The sequence below is a fragment of the Felis catus genome, chromosome F1 (genome assembly GCF_018350175.1).
Source record: "Felis catus isolate Fca126 chromosome F1, F.catus_Fca126_mat1.0, whole genome shotgun sequence".
Lineage (NCBI taxonomy): Eukaryota > Metazoa > Chordata > Mammalia > Carnivora > Felidae > Felis > Felis catus.
This window is the reverse complement of record NC_058384.1, coordinates 63,553,389-63,578,317: the sequence shown is the minus strand read 5'-3', so window position 1 is coordinate 63,578,317 and position 24,929 is coordinate 63,553,389. Positions and strand designations below refer to the sequence as shown.

The following is a 24,929-nucleotide window of genomic DNA, read 5'->3' as shown; positions in this document are numbered from 1 at the left end:
ATCCTCTCCAGCACTTGTCATTGTGTTTTGTTTTGTTGGGTTTTTTTAATGTTTATTTATTTTTGACAGAAAGAGAGAGAGAGAGAGAGAGAGAGAGAGAGCATGAGTGGGGGAGGAGAAGAGAGACAGAGGGAGACACAGAATCCAAAGCAGGCTCCAGGCTCTGAGCTGTCAGCACAGAGCCTAACGTGGGGCTCAAACTCACAGACCGTGAGATCATGACCTGAGCCGAAGTCGGATGCTCAACCGAGCCACCCAGGTGCCCCTTGTTTTGGTTTTTTGATAGGAGCCATCCTAATGGGTGTGAAGTGGTTTATCTCATTGTAGTTTTGATTTGCATTTATCCAATGAATTCTATTAGCTTTTGTATTAACATGAATTTGGGTTAATTTTTCTTTATAAAAAAGTAGAAGACCGGGCTGCCTGGGTGGCTCAGTTAGTTGCGCGTCCAACTCTTGATTTCAGGCTCAGGTCTTGATCCCAGAGTTATGGGATCTAGCCCTGTGTTGGGGGCTCTGGGCCTGCTTAAGATTCTCTCTCTCTCTCTCTCTCTCTCTCTCTTAGTCTGCTCCTCTCCACCCCCACTTGTGCACACTGTCTGTCTAAAATTAAAAAAAATTTTTTTAATAAAAAAATAAAAAAGCAGAAGACATGGCTTGAAATTAACGAAAGCACTCTGGATTTGGGCAAAGCCGGTGTTAAAAAATCTTATCTTTAACCTCTTAATAAGGTGAAGAAATAACTTGCAGGAATCTTGGGGTTTTTTTTTTGCCATCAGTGACCCCCCCCAGGAAAATTTTATATATATCTTTCCACAATCATCTTAGTATCCCAGGCCATTAATGGTGTACCTACGTTAGCATACCAACAAACTAGATAATGAGGTATTAATAGCATAGCTAAAATAGTGCACCAACTAAAGTTACACATGCCTGTGTTGGTAGGGGGGATGGGATTTATGCTAATTTGTAAAGTGTAATCCTTTAGGCAAGATGTAGAAATATCTTCAAGCAATCTTTTTAGAGAGGGAGACAGTGGGGAGGGGGAGAGAGAGAAAGAGAGAGGAAGAGAGAATTCCAAGCAGGCTCCATGATCAGTGAGGAGCCTGCTGTGGGGCTCAATCCCATGACCTCGGGATCATGACCTGAGCCGAAATCAAGAGCCGGACACTCAACCAACTGAGTCACCCAGGCGCCCCTGTAGAAACATCTTTAAAAGACTGATCCTTAATATCTTAGTTGCATATCCATTTATGGTTTACAAAGGTTTCCATGTACAGGATCTCATTTGCGTCTCAAAAAAATTAAGCAGGGCAGGTATCATCTCAATTTACAAAGGCAGAAACAGAAAAGTCAAATAACCAGCCATGGGCCACACAGATGGGCGGGCATATTTTAAAAACTCAGATCTTGGTAAAGAGGGAGTCTGTGTTCTAACCCATGTAAACACAGAGGCTGATACACAGTTCAGCACATAGGATAAACTCACTGGATATTTGCTGAAGGCGTCTTGTGAGCCTTTTTCAGAGTTCTTTCCACTGTACTATGGAAGGTCCGTAAGATAAAGCCAAATTCTTAACAACCGAAACCAGGTGATGAGGAAGAGGGCTGGGAGAGGGGAAGGATGGGGGACTGTAGGGGGCTGGGGATGGAATAGGGGGCAGGGATATTCCCAGGAGAATGAGGAAGTTGGAGATGGAGGCAGCACTTCTGGAAATGTCAGTGTTTATTAAACATTTAAGGACATTTGGGAGTTTGAGAAGAAATATACAGAATCTAGAAAAATCTTAAGAGTCCCCTGTGGCCGGGAGTGCAGCCTTCCCCTCCCCCCCATTTCCCGTTGATTTTCCCTTTCTGTTTGGTTGTTTAAAGCCCTTTCTTAAGGCTTATTTGCCCCGTCCTCAATGCCCTGACCTGTGAGGATTCTTTGCCTCTCTCTGTCTCTCCTTCCCCATGACCTCGAGTCCCAGAACAGTGCCCTAAAGTGGTCAGGGGCACCAGTCCTGTAGCTGAGGATTGAGGACCAGGGGCCCCTCTGCTCGGGCTAGCTCTCCATGAAGGATTTAATGGGGAGGGGGGAGGGGGAAATGCAAAAACCACATGACGTCATTGGTACTCAGTCATGGGGGGAGGGCGCCGGTAAACAAACAAACAAGACTGGATTAAAAAATAAAAAATAACTAACAACCTAAGTAAACCCTGAAGGAGAGTCTGATCTGGATGTTCTGGGTGTTAGCCGGGAGGACAGAATATGGAGCTGGGCCACCTGATGAAGGGGAGGGAGGGTCAGAAAGAAAAGAAGGAGGGACAGGCTGGGTGCCGCAAGGGATGGGAACGCCAGGTGGCCTGGAGCTGAGGCACGGGGTATCAAGGTCCCTTTCTTCTCGGTGCCAGAGGGACAGGCACCAAACACACAGTCCTTGGGGCCGGTGAAGGGGAGGGTGAGGCCCCTGGGTTCCCAGAAAGCCGGAGGTGCAGGTGGGGGGAGATGGGAGGGGCCTGGGGCGTGAACTTTGGAATGAAACTTACATCTCAAAGGGTGCTGAGGGCGGGGCAGGGCTGGGGAGTTAAGGAGGAAAGCACCTAGACGGGGGGAAGAAGAGGAGCCTAGGTCCCCCTGCTCTGGGAGGGCCCAGGGGGGTGGTCACTTGTCGGAGTCCAGACCCATCATGTTCTTGAGGGCGTTCTTGAGGCTGGTTCTGCTGGGGGACTTGACCGCAGGCCGGAGCTCCGAGCTCTGCTCATCCTTCCGCAGTTCCATCTCTATGACCACCACCTGAGAGCCTTTGGTGGGCTCCCGCCCTGACCCCCGACCCCCCGCCCGGCCCGCTAACCGCTATTTCTTATCCTTGCGAGACTCCCCCAGCCCCTTGGCCTTCTTTTCACTGGCAGCTTTGGTGCTTCTGCTGTGGTCCAGCATGGCATACAGCGCTGGCGTCTGCAGGGAGGGGGTCACACCTCAGTCACCCTTCTGGGGGGGCCCAGCCCCACCCTGGTCCCAGCCCATCCCTTACTGCTGCCAGGTAGCTCCGCGCCTTGTCCAGGCCCCGAGTTCCACTGACCTGCCGGCCGCGCTTCGAGTCCTTCGCAGCCTTGTGCAATTTCCCCTTCTCCATGGCGCTGCAGGGAAAGGCGGCGCTGTGGGTCTGCCCCGCTCCAGGCCCGGGCCCCCCTGGAGAGCAGCTATAGCTTCCTCCTCCCTTTGCCGCTCCCCCCCCCCGCCCCCCAAGAAGTTTCTGCCCCGATGGGGAACAGTGGGGTTAAAGGGAGGGTCGCCATGGGGCGCCCGGGTGGCTCAGTCGGTTAAGCGTCCGACTTCAGCTCAGGTCACGATCCCGCGGTTCGTGAGTTCGAGCTCCGCGTCGGGCTCTGGGCTGATGGCTCAGAGCCTGGATGGAGCCTGCTTCCGATGCTGTGTCTCCCTCTCTCTCTGCCCCTCCCCCGTTCATGCTCTGTCTCTCTCTGTCCCAAACATAAATAAACGTTAAAAGAAATTTTTTTTAAATAAAAAAAAATGAAAAATAAAGGGAGGGTCGCCAGGCTCCCCTTACCTGAGCCTCCTCTGCAGGGCCGCCTGTCTGCGTAGCCAGCAGTATCGGGTCACATAGAATAGCAGCAGCAGCAACAGCACCACCCCCAAGACACCCCCGATCACGGCTCCCAGCACCACCCCGTACCTCGTAGGCACTAGGAGGGGAGGGAAAACAAGTAAAGGGGTGAGCGGGGCCACGCACCTTCGGTTCCTAGCCCCACACCCATTCCCTGCTGTTTCAGAGGTACAGCGCTCAGCCACGGCTGTCTTCTGCCCGCCCTCCCAGAGCCTGAAGGGCATTAGCCCAGGTATTTTGCCTCTTCCCCCAGCCCTTCCCTCCCCCCCACAACCCCCCGCCCCCAGTCCTCCCTGTACTGCCAGACCCCCTGGGCCATCTCCTCTCACACCTTTTTCAAAGACATAGAGTGTGACCTGAGAAGTCTTGCCCACTATGTCTGGTGGGTTTTTGACGTCACAGGTGAAAGTGCCGTTGTCACTGTAGTCCAGGTTGTGTATGACAATAGAGCCATCCTTCCAGTGAGGGTCCCCTACCCACTGGATGCGCTCTTTGAAGGTCCCCACCTCGTCAATGTAGGGTTGTCCCTTGGCATAGTGGAAGATCTATGAGGAATGAGGGGAAGTATGTGGGTCTAGCCTCAGGGTAAGGGCTCCTGGGCTGGAGAGGGTAGTTGGGGGTGGGGGAGACAGTGGAGAGAGGCCCTAGTCAGATGGCTACTTACCTTGCCACAGTTAGGGTTAGGGCTCAAAGGATGTCCCCTCGGTTGCCCAAGTGCTCTTTTCTGTTGTTCTTCGGAGCACCGTTTGGTTATCCAATCCCAGGACGCCCCCAGGCACTCACCGAGATAGCATCGCGGCCCCCTTCGGGCTGGTAGCGCCAGGTAAAGGAGATGTCATCTGAGATCCACTCGCTGGACCAGAACGAGCAGTGCAAGGTCACCTTGGAGCCCACAGCGCCATGGACCTCCTTGTCCGTGTAAACCACAATGGCCTGGGCCAGGGGGAGCCCTGGAAGCAGAGAGGGGAGTCAGATGGGCGCCCGGGACCCACTAAGGGATCCAGAGGAAGTGAGACCAATAGGAAGCCAAGGGCTGAGTAGAGACCATAGCAAAGCTGGGGCAGAAATGATCCACTGTCAAGCCCGGATTTCTCTGGGCCAGCTGAAGAGTTAGGCAGAAACGCTGCATTGGGTTCAAGTTCAGTGTGTTCATAAGAGGAAATGAAATCAGCAGTAACAGAATTCTCTTGAGGACTTCCAGAAGGTGGATTCTGTCTCCAAGTCTCCCTTTCCCTTTGGGTCAGTATTTAACTCTTAAGGTACCCCTAAGATGCAGGCTTAAAAAATTTTAATTTGTAAGTTATACGGTAATACATATTGCATTCTTTTTTAGAAACTATTCAAATAGAGATAAAGCTAAAGTCTTTCTTTAAAAAAAATTTTTTTTAATGCTTATTTATTTCTGAGACAGAGAGAGAGCATGAGTCAGGGAGGGGCAGAGAGAGAGGGAGACACAGAATCAGAAGCAGGCTCCAGGCTCTGAGCTGTCAGCACAGAGCCCGACGCGGGGCTTGAACTCACAGACGGCGAGATCATGACCTGAGCCAAAGTCAGACGCTCAACCGACTGAGCCACCCAGGCGCCCCGCTGAAGTCTTTCTTGACGCCTCCCCCAACAAATGCTTTTCCTGTAGTCCCCTCCCAAATATGACCAGTGTCAATCAGTTTAGTAAGTAACCATTTTCTATGTATCAAGTGCAGTGTAAACCCGACAAACTCAAAACATGAAATAGTTTTGTCTTATGGAGCTTTTCTTTCCTTTTCGAGATACATTGCATTATATTGTACTTGGCTTTTTTCACTTAAGAGGATGTATAACATGCCTATGTGTCTGAGGGAACTTCCCATGTTGATTCATAGAGATCAATCTTATTTTTAACAGCTGCGTAGTATTTCACAGCATCACACATTCAAATTTCTCACAGAAAAAAAAAAAAGAAGATAATTAAGACTGTTTTTTCCTGGCCCAACTGTCCTCGCTGCTGAATCCCTGGTTGCCATACAGCTTGCTGTCGACTGGGAGGTCAGGGAGCTTCTCAGGGGAAGTTGGGTACAGAGGAAGATCCCAAGCTCAGAGTTCAGATGACTTTGCATGTGAGCCCTCTGTGGCTTGACCCTTGTCACCCTCCTCTGGGCCATGCTGGCCCAGTGCCACTCCCAAGACTCACCCACACAAGGAAGGCCATTCCAGGGAGATTATGTGTGTGGGCTGGCCCGGGGTGGGGGCAACTGTAGACCCTTTTGTTCTATGGGAGGGGGAGGAAGCAACCAAACAAACAGAGACCCATTGTCTGACCAATGTTGGGGGCTCCTGCCATCCCCAGACCCCATAACCACCCCCCCACTCCTGCTCCAGAGTCTCAAATCTCCCACCTCAGCATGCAAGATCAGTGACCTGCTTCTCCTTAGAGGTCTCTTGGGAATCCCAAATGCAACAACGAAGGTTGTTCATTGGATCTAACTTCTATTCCTCCTGTTCTAGCATCAACCACTGCCCTTCAGCCCTGCTCAATGGTACTATGAGAGGGACAGGTGCTAGAACAGAACCTTCTTCCTTATTCTCCAACACTCCTTCTCCCCATTGCCCTCACTATGACCTTCTCCAACTCCTTGTCTTTAACATTTTCTCTGGGTGTCCCAGACTAGTCCAGCACAGCACCCAGAAGGGTCTGGATTCTGGGGTTAGGACTCAAAGAGCTGATATTCTGAGCAGTTCTCCCCGACCCCCAATTTGCCTACTACTCATCTATTGTGTTAGGCTTTGGGGCCGTTTGGAGAAGGGAACTGTCCATTCAAATATCCCTACTTTTGACTTTCACTTGCCCACCCAACATCTGTCACGGGGTGAGAAAGGGTTTGGTCACCTTATAAAGGAAGACTGCTTTAGATGGACAAGATCTTAGAATCTCATAGAACCTCCCTCCTACTCCTTTTGCCTGCATAATAGACAATGGATCCACAGAGAGAAACTGAGGCACCAAGAGACAAAGGATTCGAGGAGTTGGGACCACAGACCTTGGGCTCCTTCCTTAGATCACATTCCCCGACCTTCCTATTCAGGGGAACTAAGGTTAAGTACCTCAGGCACTGCTAGGGAATGATTAGGTACCCGACCCAGGTGTCTGTCCTGTTCCTTACCACACCATAACACTGCTTCCCACCAGGTGCTCAGCATGGCTTTGGGGGCATGTTACTACCTTCCCACCTGGGTCCAGTCAGGTCCACCTCAGGGAAGCTCTCTACGCTCTTTTCCCTTCTCCCTTCACAGAATACCTTTATTGTCTCCCTCTAAGCTATATATATTTTTTCTCCGACTATAATATCACCTTCCTGCTCCTGCTCACTCTTTGGTGGCGGTGGGGCATGCAGTGAAGGCAGGGAGAAGGTTGCTGAGAAGCAAGCTGAGCTCCAGGGCTCCCAGACTGGGGTGGCTCCACTTACCCAAAGAGGAGAAGAGCAGCGCAGCCAGGATGGGACTGGGGCTGGACGAGGGAGCCCCAGGAGCCATAGCTGGGGCAGGGGCAAGGGCTCGGAGCGTCTGTGGGGATGGGAGAGTGGGGGACAAGGAACTGAGCGGGGGGTTCCTGGAATCCGCTTAAAATCCCCTGGGGCCCCAGTATGAGGGGGCTGTCCTGAGCCAGTAACCAATTGCAGCCTGGCATGTGCAGTTGAGAGGTGGTGGGGAGGGGGGAAGAGTACAGGGAGCAGAAGGGGCATTGTGTCCTCTCGGTGGAGGGGTGGGGGGACACATACCACCCCATACACAGAGGGCTTTGTGTCTGATGGCCTCCCCCTGCCCTAGGCTGGAATGCCTGGGGAGGGGGGGGGAGGTGAGGGAGAGGGACAGAAAAAGGGACATAAACACACTTCTCCGAGGGATAGATGGGCAGGGGAACCTGAATCCTTAGGCCATGAGAGGGAATTTCTCTATAGCCTCCTTCCCAGAGAATGGCTCCCCCAGAGAACTCTGAAAGTGGGAAATCCCTTGTCTTTTTTTAATTTTAATTTTTAATTTTTTCGATGACTGTTGGTTGCATTATAGGCTTCTTGAGATGACCAGGTCATTTGGGAGTCCTTCCCCCCACCCCCTATCTCCCTGCATCCTGGGTGATTCTTCCCTGATAGAAGCTTTCTCCACTGGAAAATATCCAGGAAATAATTTCCCTGAGCTTTCCCTCTTTGTCAGGGAATCTTTCAATGCCTCATGCTGCAGTTTAAGTCCATTGCGATTTAGGACAAGGCAACAAAATTGTATTGAATGCCAGCTATATGTAAAGTATGGGTTTGTGGGTAACAGAAAGAGGAATAAAAATTAAGTTTCTCCTCGAAGGAGTTTAAAATCTAGTTGGCGGGGGGCAGAGAGGGGAGGATCAAAGGACAAATCCATCAATACCCAACATGATCAACCATCGTGCTTGCCATAGCAGAGTGATGAACCAAGTGCTTAGTATACCAAGGAGGGCACGACCAGATCTGCTTGAACATGCGCAGTAGTTCACAAACATCCGGGAGATTAAGTTAGTAACGGAGGGTGAAAAACAAAAATAAACCATTTAATAAAGGAAGTTCAGAGGCGGGGGAGTTGTGTCTAGAAGGCAACTTTAGATATGGACCAACTTTGAAGGATGTGGCCATTTTGAAGAAAAGGAATGGGTAGTGAAGCTATCCAGGCAGATATAGCAAAAGCAAAAACAAAGACAGAACAAAATGTGTGTGTGTGTGTGTGTGTGTGTGTGTGTGTGTGTGTAGGTTTCTGAAGTATTGAGGATATTCAAGCCAGATCTTGTGGCCTCCACTTTGACTTGATTTAGGGGAACATGAGGGGCATCATAGGAAACAAGTCTGTACAGGAAAGTTGAAGCCAATTGGTGAAAGGCATTAAGCGGCAAATGAAAGAGGGTGGGCTTCATTGGTTCATCATAAGAATTTCCTGATGGTTTGAGGGTGATATTTTGGGTTACAGATGGGAGTGTCCACATGGTCAGAGCTGAGTTTTAAGACAAACCTGGCTAAAAAAAATCATTCCCACCAGAGCTCTCCTAATTGTGGTCTCCTTTGTTTCCCTTCTTGGGATTATCTGAAATGATTTTGTTTTTCACTGAACCTCTCATACTTCCATTTGCAATGTTTCCCCTTCTTTTTCCCCCTTTCTTTCTCTGACCTCAGGCCTTGGATAGACCCTGCTTTTCTCTCCTGCTTATTTTAAAGATAAACCCTGGTGATAAGGGGCTTGACTTAATACCTTGTTTGAATTTCAGTGTAATTAATTTCAATCAGTTGTGAGCCCTACAGGGTTAATTTGATGGGAGAGGCCACTGTTTTCCTGCGATTGGGACCACTGCAGGTTCACCTGTAAAGCCACAGGCTCCTGGTACCCACCGGTCATCTCCTTACACAGGAGATGGAGGGTTCCATGATTAGTATTGGATTTGAACTGTGGAACTCTAAATGTGGGACTTGATCATAAACTCCACAGGCAAAATTGTCAGTAAATGTTCACGGGATGTTGTAGTCAATTACACCTCCCGAACCACGTCTCCCCAGCTGCAAATGACCCACTTTCTGCTTTCATCCATTCCTTTTACCTATACCTCTTTCACGGGGTTGTTAATTTCTTTGTTGTATTTACTTACTGACCCTGCTAAGGCATAAGCTGCTTGAGGACAATTACGTTTGTGTTTTTGAATCCCCTGAAGCACTTTCACATCCTCTACAAAAAGTTTATATATATATATATATATATATATATATATATATATATAGGCATATATGTATATGCCTCTTTTACTTAGCTCTTTAAATAAATTCATTATATATATAATTAATTATTATTTATTGTTATTATGTGTGCACGCATGAGTGAGTAGAGGAGGGGTAGAGAGAGAATCCCAAACAGGCTCCTGTGCTGTCAGTGCAGAGTCCAATCCTGGGCTCAAACCCATGAACTGTGAGATCACTACCTGAGCCAAAATCAAGGGTAGGACGCTTAACTGACTGAGCTACTCGGGCACCCCCAATGACTGGAAGTTCAATAGCAGAAAACTGTATTTTATTTTTTTAAAGATTTTACTTGTAAGTAATTGCTACACCCATGTGGGGCTCGAAATCACAACCCTGAGATCAAGGGTCATATGGTACACTGACTAATCCAGCCAGGCTCCCCAGAAAACTTTATTTGAATGTAACAACTTTCTAATGATTAAGCAGTTTACTAAAAAAAAAAACTTGTGTTTTTTTTTTAATTTTTTTTTTCAACATTTATTTATTTTTGGGACAGAGAGAGACAGAGCATGAACGGGAGAGGGGCAGAGAGAGAGGGAGACACAGAATCGGAAACAGGCTCCAGGCTCCGAGCCATCAGCCCAGAGCCTGACGCGAGGCTCGAACTCACGGGCCGTGAGATCGTGACCTGGCTGAAGTCGGACGCTTAACCGACTGCGCCACCCAGGCGCCCCAAAAAACTTGTGTTTTGAGGTAACCTTTACCGAATGTGTTAGTGTTGAAGATGAGTGGCCATCAGTGTTGTATAGGAGATCCCTGCACTGAATAGAAACTAAAGTTAGAGAGCCGCTAAGGTCTCTTAACAGTCCAAAAGTCTATAAAAGTGCTTTCTTTGTCAAGTATTATAGAAATGCACAACAGGATTTTCATTTGATGCAGAGATAAGTGAATGTGTGCTATTTAAATCCTGAAAGTGCAGGAGTGCTAAATATAAATGAGATCTGAATAGTAATGTTAGCTGAATGTTTTATTGTAGAATAGGAGTTGCTCTAGGCTGTCTCCTTCACTTCTTTGCCCCGCCCTCGCCCGCAAAAAGACTCAAGAACTTTTTCAATTTTCTATTCCTGTCTCCCTTTTTCTTCCTTAAGTCACAACTGGTCTGCAATTGATTGCAGTGCTTGGGTTCCTCAAAACCATATGTGTGTGTGTGTGTGTGTGTGTGTGTGTGTGTGTGTGTATAAATCAAAGCGAGTTCTCCCCCACTCCAGGTTCTTCTGGCTGTGGGCGTCACCCACACAGTCTTGAAACAAGGAACAAAGGAGTGTTGTATTTGGCTAGTGGGCGTCCAGCTCAGGCGGCAGCTCAAGCCCAGGAATTGTGGGCACAGAGCTGATCCAGGTGGTTAGACGAGGCTCCCAGGCCTTGGGATGGTGGTCTACGTAGTTCTCACGATCCTTCCTCAACTTGGGCCTCAACTCGTGTTCTCTGTACTCTGTTGTGGAGCTTCCCATCAGAACGGATGGAGCCCGTTTCCCTGGGAGCCTCGGCCGGCCTACCTGGGAAAGAGGGAGAGCGAAACTATTGTGGAGTCCCTGGTGAAGAATCAGGGCAAGTCAGAAGTTCAGTGGTGCGAAGCAAAATGAATATGTTCACAGGTGAAACGCAGACCGCAGAGTCTGAGTCAGCGCCATTTCTGCCGACCCCCTGGCAAATTCTAGCAGAAGCCAGCCGAGGGAAGCCACGCAGACACACAAAAACGGAAAAAATCAAGCGTGAACAACGCTGAGGCGGACCGCCTGCGAGCCTTTTAAAGAGCCGGAGGCGTCACGTGACATAGCCCCGCCCCCCCCCCAAGTGGCGGAGACGTTGTGCGTCACTTCCGTCCAGGCCGGAACTCAAGATGGCTGCGCTCCTGTTGAGGTGACTTTAGCCCGGGGCTGGGAGTCTGTGTCCGCGGCCCTGGGGAGGCCTGCGCTGCCCCTCCTGTCTTGCTGACGACTGTTTGCAGCGTCCCGGGGCGGGGGAAGGGCCCGTGGGTGCGCGGGTCGCGCGCCCTGGCGTCCTAGGGCCCCTTCCCTTTCCCCCCAGCCGCTCCGGTCCCCGGGGTCACGGGCCCGTTATCTCCTCCTGAACTCCCTACCGAGAGGTCGCGCGGCTGTCGCTCCTTCTCCTTCCCCCAGCTTCAATACTTTCCCCCCCAGGTTGCGTTCGGGGCTGCACCCAGAGCCACGCTCCGAGAGAGTAAATAGTTAGGACTTCGAGGTCAGCGGACCGTCGGTCGTACGACTTCGAGCTCTTATTCGGGCCTCGGGAAGAGAGATCTTGGTGTACTTCGCTTTTGCTTCGATCTCCTGCAGACATTAGTTGCTGGCAACGAGTGGCCACTGAGTTCCTAACGGGCCCCTGGGGGAGGGGACAGGAGTCCTGGATCCCTACCGCGCCGGCGATTAGAAATAGCGCCCATAGCGGTCGCTCTACTGTCCTAAAGCAGCCCAGGGAATTCAGTTTCAATTTATCTTTCTATGTGGGGTAGGGAGTGGATGTCTCAGTTTTTCTATACAAGGTCATTCGCCGCCCGGAGAAGTATCCTAGATTTTCTTCTATTCTGTCCTGTCCACTGTCTAGACCTCATTCTCCACTCAGAGCCTTTCTAGACGCGGCAACTCGAGCGACTTTAGACACTCCCGGTACAAATCCCAGCATAGTTTCGTGCCAGGCCTATTTTTGGAAACTATTTGTTATGGAAAGTTAGTTTTAATGTCGTTGAGATTTAATTCCTGATTTCCCCAAGTGCCTTCTTATTTCTCTTTCCACAGCAGTACACCCAGTATAAAAATAGAGGGACTTTATTTAGTTTTTCTCTGTGACAGATCGATTCCTTTCGGAGTTGAGATCAGGAGTGGGTTATCTTAATCCATCATTTTCCTCCTTCCCTCTCATTTCCAAATGTATCTTTTTTTTCCTAAGGTGTTGCCAGCCCCAGTCTTGCCAGAACTGCATTCTTTATTCCAGGTAGTTTTACTGTAACTGAATGATTTTGAATCCTTGATTTATTTTGGTGGGTGTCGGGGGCCTTTTGGTAGAATTCATGTTTAGCTTGAAATGATCATGTTGGTTCTAAACAGTTCGTTTTAGGAGTTTCAGGATTATTGTTTGGAAGGTGACAATTATCATACTCAGTAAATATGTCCAGACAGTATCATTTTGAGATGTGTACCACTGTCACCACCAGGATTCAATGCCAAGAAATAGACTTCTTTTTCATTAGTATTAATCTGAAGCTCATGGGAAGGGCGCCTCTCTCTTCTTTTTTCACAAGGGATTTCTTAGGAGGGGGCATAGGGAATTAAAAAAACAACAATAATTTCTTTTTCTGATTGAAATTCTGAGTCTAATTCCATTTCATTAGAGGGATTTGGAACTGTTTATAACATGCTAACTTAGCCTCAAAGAAAAATACCTTCTAAGAAATCCTAGGAGCTAGATTCTAGTTCTAGTGTCACTAGTTCATTTATTTTGGACAAGTCAAGGTCATCAGTCCTCATTTGTGAATGAAAATAGTAATAACTTGGACCCACTTAAGAGAAGTATTGGCTAAACATTTTTAATGTTGGCTAATTGGCTAACTAAAAATGATTAGTTTTCAAAGTACCGTACATCATGGCTTTTAAATAGTGCTCTATATTTTGTATATTCCCTAAACAGTTCACAGACTAGCCAGGAATGAATAACCAGCTGAGTAATGCAACGCCATTGGCATTTAGTCAAGGAATGGTTTGCCAAAGCCAAGACGGAGATGGAGAACTAAGCAAAGAATAGCTAGGCTTCTGTCTGATAAAGTTCATGCCGCTTAGGCACAAAGTCGCCAAGAGTTGTTAACTATGTGCACATTGCTCATCATATAAAACACTACCTATGAAACACCTCTAAAAATAAGGCTTAACTTTAAATATATAAGACTGCTTCTTAAAATAAGCATACCTCATTTACAAACTTTTTTTTTTTGAGCCTCTTCTATGTGTCAGACATTATCATAGGTGTTATAGACACAGAGCATTCCAGTCTTATCCTTGAGGAGCTCAGAGTCTAGTAGAGGCGATAAATAGATTAATTATTAAGCACCATAATATGTGTTGCTATAGAGATATGAAGAAGCGGTGTGAGGCATGGCAGGGGGCAGCAAGTAAGGCGAAAGAAACTGAAGTTGCCATCCAGGAGTTGTTGGGTTTTCAAGGATGAGTTTAATCAGACTGTGAGGGAGGTTCCAATCAGAGAAGAGCATGAGCGAGGGCATATAGTCCTAAGAGGGCTTGCTGTGTCTGGGTGTAGTGCAATACTCAGTGTGGCAGACATATAAGGGGCTGACGGGAATTTGGAGGAGAATGGGTCCAGAGAGTTGGAGTGGGCCGTGTTGAGAGGGGCCTTGTTTGGCTACGGTGTGGACCTTACACTACAAGCAACGGGGAACTGTTAAAAGACTTTGGGCAGAAGACCAATGAAATCAGCTTTATTTTTCAGTAAGTTAGCTTTGGTAAATATTGAATGATTGGGAAGAGACTGATGGTAGGGAGATCAGTTCAGGAGCTCCTCTTATAGTTCTCTTTGTGAGAAATGGAGAGGATAAGGACTAAAACAATGGACTGAAGTCCTGGATAGCATTGATAGGACTGGGTGATGCCTCACGTATATATGGGGGTGAGAGAAAAAAAATCAAGGATGACTTCTGTTGTCGTTTGGGAGTGGGTGGGGGCTAACAGTCATGAATCAGAATTTTTGTCTTTAAGTGATTTCTCTTCATCCTGTTCTTCGAGGTTATACGTCTATTTTAGTGTTGCTCTTACCCCAGATATTTCTGAAACTTTTTGGCATACCATCAGATCAAGTTTAGAGGTCATATAAGAGAAACTCATTATATTATAGTCGCATCTTGTTTTGGACCAAAAATGGTTTTATTTAGTTTGATCCCGTAGACTTGGCTTTGAATAACTTTTTTTCCCCCCAAAAGTCAAATCCATTTTCAGCAGATGAATATTTTTATCACCACTGATGGTTTTAAAAAGAATGTGTTGTGAATTCTAAAGACCTTGGGGGAAACCAGTGAAATACTGGTCGTATCTTATACATGTGGGCCGAATTGCAGTTTGGAGAATGATTTTCTGGCCGTTTTCTTACGTAATCCTCCCAGCAACCTATTAGGTAGGTCTTTTCAGTCCCATTTTACAAATAAAGAAGGTGAAGCTCAGTGGTCCCCTAGAGTTACATGATTTATGCAGAATCGGAATTCCAGTTTTTACTTTAATATTCTTCCTGTGTCGCTGTTGTCACCCCAGTCCAGAGAAGAGTTTCACAAATGATTTGAACAGCGATTACGTTTTTTGGGTACACATGTATAATGCATTTAGAAAGGGACAGTGCTAACTAGAATGGTAAGTTCTGGCTTGTTCATTAAAAAGAAAACAAAGTACGATTACTTTTTGGCCATAACCTAGAACACCAAGTTCCTTGGTGGAACTTGCCAGAGTTCCTGGTTTCCCACTTCCTTGGTGGAACTTGCCAGAGTTCCTGGTTTCCCACTTCCTTGGTGGAACTTGCCAGAGTTCCTGGTTTCCCACAAAAGGCAAGGATCGATACCTACTTTGGTCCTGTTTCAAATAAGGCTATGGACTTTGTGCACCTAGTTTCTGTGAGGGCCTTGTGGAAAGCTTACGTTGGTATTTGTCTGGGAAACAATAGCATTAGACAGAGTGCTGTAGATTCCAGCCCACATCTGCAAACTCTTGCTGGGCAGCCGAGTGAGTGGACCTAGCCTGGTGTGCGGAATGCATGTCCTGCGAACTTCAGAACCACAATTACTTCAATTGATTAAAGAGATTTGTTCCCACTTCCTTCTGGGAGCCTGGGGTACACAATGTCTGCATTCACCTCTTGTCTCCAGGGCTGGAGAGAGAGAGGAGCTGAAGGAAGTGTTGGCTGGATTATTTTACCTTCAAATAGCGTACCCTTCCACTGTCCTAGTGTAAAGCAGAGGGATTTTGAAACGTTTGTGCCTCTAATATCGAGGGTGTGATGGACACTGTGAGCTTTTTTACAAGGTCATCGGACCTCAGTGTGATTTTATTTCCCCACGGTGCCTTGCGCATAGGGGATATACAGTAAACTTGTGGAAGCAACATATTTTTCATTTTAATCCCAGTGCTTCACTCTGATACCTTTCTTAAATACTTCTGGAAAGATTTGATATGATAATGTGAATAGAGGGGCCTAGTGGTCATATTTTTCAGTTCGTGTGTGCTCTCTGGATCAGTTAAACTCTCTTTACATAGAATGCCCAGGCACGTCTTAGTTTTAGGCTTGAGGAGCAGTTCCGGTACTGTTTTGATGCATTTCGAAAATAGCAACTTTTCAGTAGAAAACTTGTGTATCCTCGTGGTGCAACTCTTCACGTGGTCCATGAAATCTTTGCGTTCCCATACTTTTTGCACTATTAGAGACTTTTTTTTTTTTTTTTTAAAGTAGACTCTATGAATGCAGTGTTTGAACTCAGGACCCTGAGATCAAGACCTGAGTTGAGATGAAGAGTCAGGTGCTTAACTGAGCCACCCAGGCGCCCCTATTACAGACTTTTTGACTTGAAATTCATCTGTGTTGTCGGGAACTTGATGGTAGTTCCTAAAATGACAGCTTAATGTTTAAGACCCTCTTTCTACAAACCCCTTATTCTTCAGCCTTCTTAGTTCCTCCCTTTGCAGCAGTTAACTGAGCTGTATTCTTGTTCTTCTTCTTTACCCCAATCTTTTTTTTTCTTTAAAATTTTTTTTTAACATTTAATTTTTATTTTTGGGAGAGAGTGTGAGTGGGGGAGGGACAGAGAACGAGGGAGACAGAGGATCCGGAGCCGACTTTGTGCGCTGACAGCAGTGAGCCTGAGGCGGCCCCAAACTCACAAACTGCGAGATCATGACCTGAGATGAAGTTGGATGCTCAACCACCTGAGCCACCCAGGTGCCCCAACCCCTATCTTTTAACCATGACCTCCTTTAAAACCTCACTTAAAAATAAATCACATTCTATATTTCTCTGTTGAACGTTACCAACGCTCATTATTCTTTTACCTTGTATTATTTGTGTTGGGCTAAAACTTTATTTTGCATTTGTAGGTTGTATTTGTGATTATTCTCAAGTTATTTAAAGTTGTAGCTTTCTAACTAAAAAATCATTTCAAGGACAGTAATACTGTCATTGTTTTCATCTTATTCTTAATTTTTCCTTTCACTCCTAAGTCTAATATGGTACAAAAATAGAGAAATTGATAAACTGAAATTGATCTCGAAATGTGTGTTGCTTTTTATTCTTTCTCTTTTCTTTTTAAGATTTTATTTTTAAGCCATCTCTACACCCAACATTGGACTTGAACTTACAACCCCAAGATCAAGGGTCGCATGCTCCACTGACTGAGCCAGCCAGGTGCCCTCCATTGACTCCTTCTTCTCTTATCTTGCAGACAGGTTGGCCGTCATTGCCTCCGTGCCCACCTTAGTCCTCAGCTCTGTATCAGAAAGTAAGTTTCTAAATTTGTGGAGGCTATTATGACTTAACATTTTTTCCTTCGGGAACAGCAATGGGTTGTTGTTTAGATTTGGGGGATATGTGTGGAAGAAAATAGTTGTAGATGGTTGGCTGAAAATTTAGTGATCGTGGTCACTATTTTTCTCATCTGGTAGTAGAAGAAGGAAGGATGAGAATATTAAATTTTAAATTTGGGAAATATTTTATACTTTCAGAAAAGTTGGAAGACATTTGCTATGTTTACTTAGAGCTCTGTGTATTTTTTTTTTTTTATTTTTTATGTAAGAAAAATTTTTTCTTAAGTTTATTCATTTTTGAGAGAGAGAGAGAGAGAGAGAGAGAGAGAGAGAGAGAGAGAGTCAGCAGGGGAAGGGCAGAGAGAGAAGGGAGACACAGAATCCGAAGCAGGCTCCAGGTTCCAAGCTGTCGGCACAGAGCCCGACGCGGGGCTTGAACTCACGAACTACAATACCATGACCTAAGCCAAAGTCAGAGGCTTAACCAACCAAGCCACCCAAGGCACCCCGTTACTGACGTTTTTGAAGAATACAGGCCAGTTGTTTTGTAGAATGCCTTTCAGGTTGGGCTTGTATGATTCTTTGCTATGATTAGAGTCAGGTTACCCATTTTGGGCAGGAGTAATATGTAAGTATGTTATATTCCTGGTTATATTCACATCAAGGGCATGTGATCCCATTTGTCCCATTGCCAGTGATTTTAACTTTGATCATTTGAATAATGGAATGTCTGCTAGGTATTTTTCCACTATGAAGTTACTGGGTTTTTTCTTTTTTTTATAATTAATGGGTCATCTGTGCATAGGTTATATTTTCTTGAGGGGGATGGAATGTATTTAATACAGGCATGCAATAAATTGTTGGACGTAGCTGTTCAACACTTAGCTTCCATCCACCCCATTGACAAGGGAAACCCAAGAAACTGTTCAGAGGTGCTGAGGCCTTGATTTTTGAGGATGTGAAAGGGAGTCTTGACAAACCAGATGAGAGCAGGTGGTGCTGATGTAGGAGACCACACCCGTGCCCTCGGGAAAGGATGATCCATTTATATAAATGATTTTAAAATATTGTACTGGCTCTGCTGCCTGGCACCAAAGAAGTAGAGCTTCTGTGGCAGGACCTGCGTGGTGGGGAATTGGAAAGAAGAGTTTTCCTCTGCTAGGACTTCCTTGGGTGATTGAGGTTGTTAATAACTGAGTCAAACTTGGCCTAAAGATAAGAGGATTGGACAGACATGTTTTCTTTATACAATGGGTTCATCCAGCCCCCCTTACCTTTTTTTATTTTAACTTTTTGTTATGTAAAATCTTGAGACAAGTATATTTCTAATCATTTTAAAGTCTTCCATCTTCTGGTTTTATTTTAGTGCTGTTCCTCTGGGAACCACAGCCAAAGAAGAGATGGAGAGGTTCTGGAATAAGAACGCTGGTTTAAACCGTCCTCTGTCTCCTCATATCACTATCTACAGGTGAGCGCTGTGGAACCAGGGAATCTAGAGGTAATGGGTGAAGGTCCTGGAGGTTGGGCCATTGCGCCCCTGATTATTTCGCTCAGGCCTTTTTAATAAGAAGACAACTGTTTTTTGCCTTCTGGCCTTAGGGGGTAATCTATCCTGAAGAACTACCATTTGGAAAATGGCAAGTCAAAATGTAATTTCTATTAGTCAAAAACCAGTATTTTGAAATGATTTCAAATTTATATAGATGTTGCAAAAACAATACACTCAATTCCTGCATACTGTTGTGCACATTCCCGATTTGTGAACATGTCCAAGTGATTTAAGATCAAGTGCAGAGATGATCGTGTCCCATTACTCCTGTGTTAGCTCTTATGCTGCTGTAACAAGTGATCATAAACTTTGTGGCTTAAAACAGCACATTTGTTATCTTACAGCTCTGTGGGGCGGAAGTCTGACAGGTCTCACTGGGTTAGAATTAAGGTGTTGGGAGGGCTGCATTCTCTCCTGGAGGCTCAAGTGAAGAATCTGTTTCCTTGCCTTTTCTAGTTTCCAGAGGCTACTTCGAATTCCTTGGCTTGTGGCCTCCTCCCTCCATCTTTAAAACCAGCAGTGATGGGTGACATTCTTCTCCCTCCCACCACTTCCGCCCTACTTCCATTGTCACATTTCTTCTCTGATTCCCTTCTGCCAGCCTCTTCCACTTTTAAGGACCTTTGTGATTATGTTGGTACCATCCAGATAATCCGGGCTAGTCTGTTTAGCTCAAGGTGAGTTTATTAGCAAACTTAATTTCATATGCAACTGTTAATTCTCCTCTGCCATTTAAGGTAAAATACTCACAGGTTTCAGGGATTAGAATGCGGACATCTTTAGGAGGATCATTACTCATTACTCAAGTAGGCTTAATACTTGAGTGCATGTTTCATAAATTCAAGGACACTCTGTAGTACAGCCATCACAATCAGAAAGTTAACTTTGACCCTATGTTACCATTTAATCGTCAGATCTCATTCAAGTGTTGTCAGTTGTCCTAATATTGTCCTTTATAGGTCCAAGATCCAACCCAGGATCACGTAGTGCATTTAGTTATCTCTTTAACTCTTTAATCTCCTTTGGTAAGGAAAGAGTCTTACCTTATCTTTTATGACCTTAACATTTTTAGAATGTTCCTCAGCTTGGGTTGTTTGCCTGATGTTTTTGGCAGGAATGCCTCTAACGTGATGCTGTGCTCTTCTCAGTGCGTGGGGCCAGGGATAAACATGATGATGATTTATCCCGTTACTGGTGATGTCAACTTTTTTTTTTTCTTAATGTTTATTTATTTTTGAGATATCGTGAGCAGGGAAAGGGCAGAGAAAGAGGGGGACGAAGGATCCAAAGCAGACTCCATGCTGACAGCAGTGAGCCCGACGCAGGGCTCGAACTCACGAGCCATGAAATCATGACTGGAGCTGAAGTCGGACGTTCAACCAACTGAACCACCCAGGTGCCCTAAGCAGACACATTTTAACTAATGATAAAAGTTATATCACCAGGGGCACCTGGGTGGTTCAGTTGGTTGAGCATCCAACTTCAGCTCAGGTCACGATCTCACGGCTTGTGAGTTCGAGCCCCACGTTGGGCTCTGTGCGGACAACTCGGACCCTGGAGTCTGCTTCGGATTCTGTGTCTCCCTCTCTTTCTCTCTGTCCTCCTCCACTTGAGAGTGCGTGCGTGCCCGCTCTCTCACAAAAATAAATAAACATTAATAAATAAATGTGTCTGCTTCGGTTTCTCTGTAAAGTTAATGAATAAAGATAGTGTGCTTATTAGTTGATCATTATTTTGTGGGGAGACTTTTACCACCATCTGTTGATGGTACTTACCATCAACCTTTATTAGTTATTACAATGAGTTATTACTGTGACGGTTGCCAGATTGTAATTTTTCTAATTCCATCATCCCTTCTAGATTTATTTGTAATAAATAAATTAATAGGATGAAGCATACTTTATCGGTGCAGACTCAAGGAATCCTAAAAGGAAAAACTCTTCTCTACTGTGATGACACCAACTAAAGGAAAAACAACCTCCTTTCCTCTCTGCTCTTGATACTTCTGACATCGAATGTGTGGAGGTTTTTCCCACACCAACCAGTTTTCCATCCCTGTGGATACCAGTTGGGTATCCAGGAATTCAGTCATGACGCTTACTGTGTGGAGTTAGTGCAGAGCCTACAGGTTAGGGGCTCAGTCCCCCAGGCTGTCCCCCGCTTCAGATGCCTGTTTGCAAGTCCTGTGCTTTTGACTGACCAGCTATAAGTCAAGAGTTCTCTCTACCCCATCCTTAGGTTCAATCATTTGCTAGAATTGCTCTCAGAACCTGGAAACATTTACTTAACATTTACTAGTTCGTCATAAAGGGTACTACAGATGATACAGATAAACCATAAGGTACCCTTTGACGCACCTCTATGTCCAGAAAAGTTCTGAGCACAGGAGCTTCTGTCCCTATGGAGTTGAGGTATACCACCTTCGTGACGTGTGGTTGTGTTTACCAACCTGGAGACACTGAACCATTTACTTTTGGGATTTTTGCGGAGGCTTCATCACGTAGGCATGATCAATTATTAACTCAATCTCTAGCCCCTCTTCCCTCCTTGGAAAAAGAGGGAGTGGACCTGAAAGTTCCAAATTTCTAACCGTGGCTTGGTCTTTCTGGTAACCAGCCCCCACCCAGAGTCACCTCATTAGAGCAAAGGACGCTCTTACCGCCCAGGAAATTCCAAGGGATTTAGGAACTGTGTGTCAGGAATCAGGGTCAAAGACCAAATATTAGAACAAAAGATGTTCCTAGCCCTCCTATCTCTAAGGAGTTGATAAGGGTTTTAGGAGCTCTGTGTCAGGAACCAGGAAGAGAGACAGTCTAGATACATATTTCTTATTATTTCCCAGTGCCTATTCTGCCTAAAGGGTTACACTGTTACTCTCCTTTATTTTGATGTTCAGATTGTCCCACACTTAGCCAGTGGGAGTGCTTCAAGAAGGCTCCTGCGAAATCAAGATCTGGGTGCTAGATGTTCTCATTGCTACCAGGATGTCATTGCTTGTAGGCCCTTTTCAGTAGACAGAGCTAGGATATGTGTGGATGCAGATGCAGGTGTCCGTGTAGGTATGTGAGTGTATACATATACACAGATGCATCTGTAGCTGTTCATCCGTTGTCCTCGGAAGTAGCATCGATAACTGGTAAGCTGGTGTCTTCAAAGAAACACCCCTCTAGATCTGCTCCTTTCCAGTTCATGCAGCAAAGCAGCTGGAGCCCCGCTACCCTCTCTACTTGGGTTCCTGCCAGGGAGGCTGGCCGTTTCTTTACCACCTCCGCAAATACCACAACCCTTCAGATTTTTTCCAAGCCAGATTCCAGAAATAATTCTGATTGCAGAAATTGGGCATTCTACTAAAACAGAAGGAGACTAATAGGTGATCTTAATCCTTGCAACTTGGTGGAACTTTTTTTTTAAGAGAGAAAATATTTGGGGAAAAATGATAATGATGAAGAACTTCTCAAATTACTCTGAATCTGTATTTAAAGCCCTGGCCTTTTTGCTTGGGTCACGTAACGAATGTTAGTAGGCTGGTGGCGTGAGTCTTTCACTACCTTCTAGACATACTTGTGGGGGGAAAAAAGCATCAGAGAGCATGGGGCGGTTTCCAAGGTGATATGTCCAGGAAAGATGTCTGATTTATGTTTTATGGAATCATATTTTCTATTACTAACTTCTTTAGAGTTTTTTGGAGGAGGCATGGGAGGGAGTAAATGGTCAAGGGAGCACTTTTATTATTTATTTCACTAAATTGCATCAATTTATCAAACCAAAAATGTATACAGGGCTTAAGTTATCAGGAGAACAAGAGCCACTGAAAAGGATGTTAGAAAACTTCTTAAAACCTAGGGTTGAAAGTTGGAGATGAAAGGGGCCATAACATTTAATTTCCTCATCAACCCCATTGGTGTTTTTTGTTTTTGTTTTTTAAGATTTTACTTTTTAAGGAATCTATACACCCAACGTGGGGCTCGAACTCACAGCCCCAGGATCAAGGGTCTCCTACTCTACTGACTGAGCCAGCCAGGAGCCCCAACCTCACTGTTTTAAGAATGTTCCTTGGGACTTTGGATATTCCACTAAGCTTCTGTGGGTAGTTGTGTGTGGCTGGCCAACATGCAGCTATGGGCCCCGGCCCTGGGTGACCAAAGCAACTTCACTTTGATCTGTTTTACATACAGTAAAACCTTGGTTTACAAGCATAATTTGTTCCAGACACATGCTTGTAATCCGAAGCACTTGTATATCAAAGCGAATTTCTCAATTAGAAATAATGGAAGCTCAGATGATTTGTTCTACAGCCCAAAAATATTCATAAAGAAATGATTACAATACTGTAACATAATACCAAATAATAAAGAAAATACAAAGTATAAAGAAAAATAACCTGCACTTTCAAAACCTTCATGGCTGGTGGGAGGGAGACGAGAGAGGTGGGTTATTGTGTAGGACGTCTTTCACTATCACCAATGGATATTGGCTACGGTACAGTATTTTTTTTTTAATTTTTCTTTTAATGTTTTATTTATTTTTAAGACAGAGAGAGACAGAGCATGAGTGGGGATGGGGCAGAAAGAGAGGGAGACACACAATCTGAAGCAGGTTCCAGGCTCTGAGCTGTCAGCACAGACAGCTCAGATGTGGGGCTCGAACTCACGAACTGTGAGATCATGACCTGAGCCGAAGTCGGACACTCAACCGACTGAGCCACCTGGGCGCCCCTACAGTACAGTATTAATAAACTCTTGTCATGTTCTGTATTTAACGTAACTGGCAATAAGGCAGCAGGGGAAAAGGTCTGTATCTGCAGGCAGCCTGACCTAGAATGAAGCCAAGCATTCCTAAGCTTACTCTTGGATGGAAAAGCAAAGGACTGCCCGTAGGTGCTTTGGAGTGACAAAAAATACACAAGTGCCAGAGTGGGCACCTTCCAACGTTCTGAAAAAAATTACTGATTTCTGCCAAACACCGTGGCCTGAGACTGAGCATCCGAGCATGGGAGACTATCACTCACAATCCTGCAGAGAGAGAGAGAGAGAGAGAGAGGAACCGTTGGCTTATTTGGAATCATGTGATGTTCCACATCACATACTACTCGTATTGCAAGACATCGCTCGTTTATGAAGTCAAAATTTACTGGAAATGTTTACTCGTCTTGTGGAACACTCGCAGAATAAGTTACTCGCAATCCAAGGTTTCACTGTATTGGGTTTTTGCATTTTTTTTTTTAATTTTTTTTTTTTCCAACGTTTATTTATTTTCGGGACAGAGAGAGACAGAGCATGAACGGGGGAGGGGCAGAGACAGAGGGAGACACAGAATCGGAAACAGGCTCCAGGCTCTGAGCCATCAACCCAGAGCCTGACGCGGGGCTCGAACTCCCCGACCGCGAGATCGTGACCTGGCTGAAGCCGGACGCTTAACCGACTGCGCCACCCAGGCGCCCCAGTTTTTGCATTTTAAGAAAGGTGCTGCTCACCAAAAAAAACCAGAAAAGTTTAAAAGTCACGGTTGTACCTGATGAGTGAATCTCTTCTGCGTTATTTTCACGTGGTTGTCTCTGGCTGGGCTTATACCCCTCTAGCATACAAGGAACTCCCTACCGCCCTTTTCCAGTTTGGGAATTTCTTTATCAGACCCTTCTTTTATTGAAGTTGCTGCAACTTATTATTATATTTTTAAATTTTTTATGTTTATTTATTTTTGAGAGCGAGAGAGTGAGCAGTGGAGGGGCAGAGAGAGAGGGAGACGGCACTGACAGCAGAGAGCCCGACGCAGGGCTCAAACCCACAAACCATGAGATCATGACCCCAGCCGAAGTCGGATGACTGAGCCACCCACGCACTGCAGAAGTTGCTACAACTTACATCTTCTATCCAGTGGCTCTGGGTTTACCTTGAGTCATGTGAAATAAATCCAAGCACACTTTTTCTCCAACATCCATTTATTGATTTTCATGTGCTTATTGGCCATTTGTATGTCTTCTCTGGAGAAAGGAATATTCAAATCCTACGCTCATTTGTTTAATTGGGTTGTCTTATTTTTTTAACTTTTTTTATTGCAGTAAAATATGCATAATATACAAAACTTGTCATTTTGGCTATTTTTAAGTATACAGTTCAGTGGCATTAAATGTCTTCACCATTGTTGTACAAACCATCACCGCTATCCATCTCCAGAATCCTTTTATATTCCTAAATTGAAACTCCATATTCATTAAGCAATAATTCCCATTCTCTGCCTCCAGCCCCAACCCCTAACCACTGAATTTCTGTCTCTGTAAATTAGACTACTCTGGGTACCTCATAAAATGGAATCATACAATGTTTGTCCTCTCGTGCTTGGCTTCTTTCACTTGGCACGATGTCTTCTAGGTTCATCCATATTGTAGAACGTGTCCGAATTCCGTTGCTTTCTAAGGCTGAACAGATGCTTTGGTGTACGTATACATTGCATTTTGCTTATCCATTCATCTG

The 24,929-nt window shown here is 45.5% G+C and overlaps 2 protein-coding genes across 5 annotated transcripts in view; one reads left to right on the top strand and one right to left on the bottom strand.

The window, feature by feature from the left end:
- Positions 1-1,707: 1,707 nt before the first annotated feature.
- On the bottom strand, positions 1,708-7,188 carry MPZ (myelin protein zero). The gene is made up of 6 exons (XM_003999560.4): positions 7,048-7,188; positions 4,391-4,557; positions 3,939-4,152; positions 3,551-3,686; positions 3,062-3,119; positions 1,708-2,937 (listed from the first exon to the last, which is right to left on the bottom strand). The coding sequence occupies exons 1-6, from the start codon at positions 7,112-7,114 to the stop codon at positions 2,836-2,838; spliced, it is 744 nt and encodes a 247-aa protein (XP_003999609.3). The 5' UTR covers positions 7,115-7,188; the 3' UTR covers positions 1,708-2,835.
- A 3,960-nt stretch (positions 7,189-11,148) lies between these two features.
- The window catches only part of SDHC (succinate dehydrogenase complex subunit C), a 53,193-nt gene continuing 39,412 nt past the window's right edge, over positions 11,149-24,929 (top strand). For 2 of the 4 annotated variants that reach the window (XM_045049445.1, XM_045049443.1), the window contains exons 1-4: positions 11,213-11,247; positions 12,295-12,339; positions 16,829-16,885; positions 18,277-18,378. In XM_045049445.1, the coding sequence (XP_044905380.1) occupies positions 11,228-11,247; positions 12,295-12,339; positions 16,829-16,885; positions 18,277-18,378 (224 nt within the window). In that variant the 5' untranslated portion in view covers positions 11,213-11,227. Of the gene's footprint in view, positions 11,248-12,294; positions 12,340-16,828; positions 16,886-18,276; positions 18,379-24,929 lie in introns of all 4 variants that reach the window. The other 2 variants (XM_003999558.5, XM_045049446.1) reach the window with 2 other exon arrangements.